At 30.7% G+C, this 5,717-nt stretch overlaps 1 protein-coding gene across 1 annotated transcript; it reads right to left on the reverse strand.

Moving 5' to 3' along the window:
• Positions 1-3,512: 3,512 nt before the first annotated feature.
• LOC108762958 (uncharacterized) lies at positions 3,513-4,849 on the reverse strand. Its single transcript, XM_018510232.1, has 4 exons — positions 4,681-4,849; positions 4,261-4,431; positions 4,079-4,185; positions 3,513-3,977 (listed from the first exon to the last, which is right to left on the reverse strand). Exons 1-4 carry the CDS (start codon positions 4,847-4,849, stop codon positions 3,513-3,515), a joined length of 912 nt encoding a protein of 303 aa, XP_018365734.1.
• Positions 4,850-5,717: the final 868 nt, after the last annotated feature.

The raw sequence follows: 5,717 nt of genomic DNA on the forward strand, positions 1-5,717 counted from the left end.
TTTCACTTAAATAGCAATAATCTTTCTTTGCCTCAACCATGTCCGCTATCAGGATGTGACACCAATTTTCCATATGTGTTGGTTGGTGATGAAATTTTTCCTCTCACAACGAAATTACTTATTCCATATCCAAAAGATCAATGTCGCAATCGGTTAGACAGAAGAATTTTTAATTATCGGTATGATCTACATCTGTATCATATAATTTTCGAATTTAAATTATTGAATTGCATGAAAATTGACAAATCATGGATATTAATGTTAATCAAAGAATATAATGTTAATAAGGGTCAATAAAATTAAAAAATAATAAATATTAATAGGGCTACGAGCCTAAATCTTTTTTTTGTTTATGTTTTTGTTACTTTGTTTTCTTTGCCGGCAATATTAAATAATATATTATAACTACATGTAATATTTATTTGAAATTTTAAGCTTACAACGATCAAAATTTAGGCTCGTAGCCCTATTAATATTTATTATTTTTTAATCAAAGAAATTATTTGCTACATTATTTTTATAGACTATCACGTGCCAGATGCTGTTCAGAGAATGGATTTAGTATGCTGGGTGCAAGGTTTCAAATTTTTCGGTCAGCTATGAGATACGATCCTGATGACGCAATTCGTATCACAATGACTTGCTGTTGTCTCCATAATATGTATACCGATTTCGAAGGTAAGATACAGTTTTTATTGATTAATTAACTAAAAGAGTAAATACAATGAGTTTAATTTTACAACAACAATACTTTATATTATATTTATAGATGCCTACGCATGGACACTGATACCTTTGAAAAACTTGTTGATAAAATTACACCCTTTGTTCAAAAAAAGACAACACATTTGAGAAAAAGTATATCTTCTGCTGAGAGGCTTTCTGTTACCTTGCGTCATCTGGCTACTGGTATGATTTATACAAGTGCAATAATAAAAAATCTTTATAATTATAATAGGCTGATCCGGATTTAAAAGAGCATCTATTCGGACATGTTTTCCATCCATTGCGCCGATGCAATGATGAAAATTCCATCTCTGTCCAAAGTCATTAGCAACAACAGCCCATTCTTCTGCAGATGTTGGCATTCGAAGAAACTCATCTTTCAAAGTAGTAATCAAAGCTGTACATACTTCTTTTATTATTGTCGATATCGTGCTTTGACCTATTCTAAATTGTAAGCTAAGTGATTCTTGTGATTCTCCAATTTACAGGAGAATCACAAGAATCACTTAGCTTACAATTTAGAATAGGTCAAAGCACGATATCGACAATAATAAAAAAAGTATGTACAGCTTTGATTACTACTTTGAAAGATGAGTTTCTTCGAATGCCAACATCTGCAGAAGAATGGGCTGTTGTTGCTAATGACTTTGGACAGAGATGGAATTTTCATCATTGCATCGGTGCAATGGATGGAAAACATGTCCGAATAGATGCTCCTTTTAAATCCGGATCAGTCTATTATAATTATAAAGATTTTTACAGCATCGCACTGTTAGCTGTCTTTGATGCATATTTAAGATTTATATATATTGATATAGGCACTAATGGGAGAATGATTCTTATATATAGAACAAATCCAGCCTTAAATTTCACTTAAATAGCAATAATCTTTCTTTGCCTCAACCATGTCCGCTATCAGGATGTGACACCAATTTTCCATATGTGTTGGTTGGTGATGAAATTTTTCCTCTCACAACGAAATTACTTATTCCATATCCAAAAGATCAATGTCGCAATCGGTTAGACAGAAGAATTTTTAATTATCGGTATGATCTACATCTGTATCATATAATTTTCGAATTTAAATTATTGAATTGCATGAAAATTGACAAATCATGGATATTAATGTTAATCAAAGAATATAATGTTAATAAGGGTCAATAAAATTAAAAAATAATAAATATTAATAGGGCTACGAGCCTAAATCTTTTTTTTGTTTATGTTTTTGTTACTTTGTTTTCTTTGCCGGCAATATTAAATAATATATTATAACTACATGTAATATTTATTTGAAATTTTAAGCTTACAACGATCAAAATTTAGGCTCGTAGCCCTATTAATATTTATTATTTTTTAATCAAAGAAATTATTTGCTACATTATTTTTATAGACTATCACGTGCCAGATGCTGTTCAGAGAATGGATTTAGTATGCTGGGTGCAAGGTTTCAAATTTTTCGGTCAGCTATGAGATACGATCCTGATGACGCAATTCGTATCACAATGACTTGCTGTTGTCTCCATAATATGTTGCGTAGTCAATCTGTAAATTGTTCCATGTATACTCCACCAAATTTTCTCGACGAAGAAGACATATTAACCGGTAACATAAGACTTGGTGATTGGAGACAGGAACCAGTTAATGGCTTAGCACAATTGTGCCATCAAGGTGGAAACCGCCATGCAATTGATGCTCGCTTACTTCGAGACAATTGGACAATATATTTTAATGGACCTGGAGCTGTGCCGTGGCAAGAGCGGGCAGTACTTGGCAGTAACGCATTGTACAAATAATATAAAACAAGCATAATAATTTAACAATAAAAAAAGAAATTCATTCAATCTAAAACAAAAAAAAAGAAATAAGAGCTATAATAAGGAGAAATAATTTGTTTACGTTATTTTTATTAACAATTTTTATCAACTCATATGTAAATCTCTTTTATCACATAAAGTTCACAGACTAGCAACTTATAGAAATTGTACACAATATTATAAAATTAGAAAAATAAAATGATTTTTGCATATGTCATTTTTTCTTATCCTCATGCAGAATAAAAAAAAATATATTTTTTATGTGCACTAAGCAATAATTATAAAAATATACACGCTAAACAATACTTTATTATTGCGATAAAATGTTATTAGAAACATAAATATTTGATTATCCTATCAGTTAAATCTTTAATATACATAAGAGCAGGGATTTAGTTACACATTTCGACCGATTTTCAGCTTGGTTCCTGCCCTTCACTTCACCAACCCGCACGCAGCATAAATGCTGATCGGCATTTAGGCTGAGCGCGGGTTGGTGTGAGGGGCAGGAACCAAACTGAAAATCGGCCGAAATGTGCAACTAAATCCCAGCTTATACATAATCAAAATATGCATTATACGACTAAAGAGTAAAAAACAAAAAATTCTCTTATTTGATTATTTCATATTACATACTTCGAATTATCTTAACTGTATCACAGTTTCTTACAATGTAGCTAAAAATAAATCTTTACATCGTATAAAATTATAATATAATAACAACATTAATAGCAAACGTTAATATTTGACTTTCTCTTATTTATGTTGTAATCAGACTTTTCAAATAACAAATAAAGTGGTTAATTTTAAAATAGATGTAACGTATGTATTGTAATATATATAACATGTAATATGTAACGAGAGAGAACATAATATTTATGTAATTTTTAATAAGTAGATTAGATTTAAAAAAAGGTAAAAGATGTTTTATTTTCATTGTGTAAATTGGCAGCAAACAGTACTTTTATTATTTCAGCTTTTAGAAGCTGAAATATCTTTTTTTGCATATATCTGTTCTAGAGGAGACATTTCCCTTAATTTAGCTCCTAAGTAAGCTGTAAAATGATTAATACTATCTTGAGTAGGCTCAAATTGGGTAATAGACTGAGGTAAAATTATTGGTCGTGAGGCTATCTGTTTGACTGCTTCAATAGCTTCTTCCATACTTGATGATCCAGTTTTTTGTTTCTTGGATGCCCTTCTTTTGGTATAAAGTGTTTCGCATGAAGTGTTTTCATTTTCTGTGGATTTTTTTCCACTCACGATAGGGACAGTCAAATTCTTAGGCGTTGAAATTGAACAAGATGATGGGAATTGATAAGTTGATGGACAAATAGTTGAATATGATGACCTACTGTTACTTATAATAACTTCCGATTCAGAATAGTTCTCCAAAGGATCGGAATTCATGTCGCTATCTTGAGGAATTGTTACTATCTAAAATGTTCAAAAACAAAAAATCAATTTAGCTGTTTCATATTAAATACGTAATAAATTATAACTTATAACTAACTTATAAATTATGTATAATATAATACCTTTGGAAAGGTTGCATCAAAACTAATTTGTATTTCTTTTTCTTGATTATCACATGGAATTTCTGGAACTTCTAAATTCTGAACACTATCGCTGGAATCTTGCCATTCTTTTTCATTACAAGGTTCACATTAAGATGATAAATTTTGTGCTGTAGACACATATGGTGACAAATTAGATGTACTTTGTGCACTAGAGATTGTTTTTTGTAAAAATAGAAGCTTTGTATAAAGAGGCCATCTTGGCTTAAAAATTTCTTCAACGCCGCTACCACTTCTCTTTGATTCTCGTACTTTTCTGTTATTATCAAGAAATGTGCCTCTCATGTTGTTCCACCGTTTTTTTACATGCTCAGCTATAAGAAAAATAAAAAAAATATAAAATTTGTCTTTGCATATTACTTTCTACATAATACAGATAAATCAATTACACATAATAGTTCTAAATATGTTTAAGGCAAATTAAAAATTTTGTACATATTTTCTTAATTAAAAAAATCATTTAATATGTCATCATCCCAAGTACAATTATCTAAGCTAATTAATATGTATACTAATTTTAGCTAATAATACATGTAAAAAATCAGGACAATTATTTTACTTACTAGAATACAGTAAACCCATTTTTTTGCTAATCTCTTCCCATTGTATTTCTTTCAGGTCATTTCTACGGTAATTCCTATATATAATATCCCATAAAATTGCTCTTGCTTTCACTAAATCTATTAGTAATTGCTCGGCATCACTAGACCATATGTCCATTTTGGGAGGCATTGCGATAAGTAAGAATCGCATTAATCACAATAAAAAACTGATAAATTAAAGTTGATGACTATAAAGGTTAGGAAATCATATCGACGAAATGCAGCGACACGTAGAAAGTGGCACAACAATTCTTGCAACCCTATTGGCTACGGTTGTAATGGAAAGGTTGAAAAATAGATTCGGATCTAAATTGTAACTTGCATCCTAACCGGCGAACTGCTCTGCTCTGATTGGTTAGTTTCCAACGTTCAACTGTAACCTCAACAGTAACGAAGCCCACAACCCGTAGTATGATTACGCCTAAGGGCCTGCGCACAATAGAGGAACAAGAATTAGATATTAATATTTCATCCTATCAGAAACCGTGTATTCCGATGTAATCAGCTTTTGTTAGGTTGAAATCTTAATATCTAATTCCTGTTCCTCTATTGTGCTTAGGCCCTAAGTATCACGATTATAATACCAGAATGGCTTCGACGAGTAACGCCATCTTCATGATGAGGCTCAAAACTTTTCAGACGACCCTCGTATTTCATATAATACAAATGAACATCATATATTTCGATCCACGGATAGGGTCCTTTTCAGTAAATACATTAAATTACAATAATACAAAAAAACGAATATCGGTAATTACGAACAAAGAGAATTATAAGTTATATATATGTTAAGTTAAAAAGGTTCATATTTGTGAGAAGATGTTTCTCAAAATTTTTTACCGATGTTTTTGTATTATTGTAACTTAATGTACTGAAGAGGACCCTATCCGTAGGTCAAAACGTATAATTTCGATTTATATTATATGAAATAAATTGAATCGCAACAACATCCAGCGTCGGCTTATCAAGGCTTTCTTATTATTATTATTTATAATATA

This window comes from Trachymyrmex cornetzi, unplaced genomic scaffold, assembly GCF_001594075.2.
Source record: "Trachymyrmex cornetzi isolate Tcor2-1 unplaced genomic scaffold, Tcor1.1 scaffold327, whole genome shotgun sequence".
Taxonomy (NCBI): domain Eukaryota; kingdom Metazoa; phylum Arthropoda; class Insecta; order Hymenoptera; family Formicidae; genus Trachymyrmex; species Trachymyrmex cornetzi.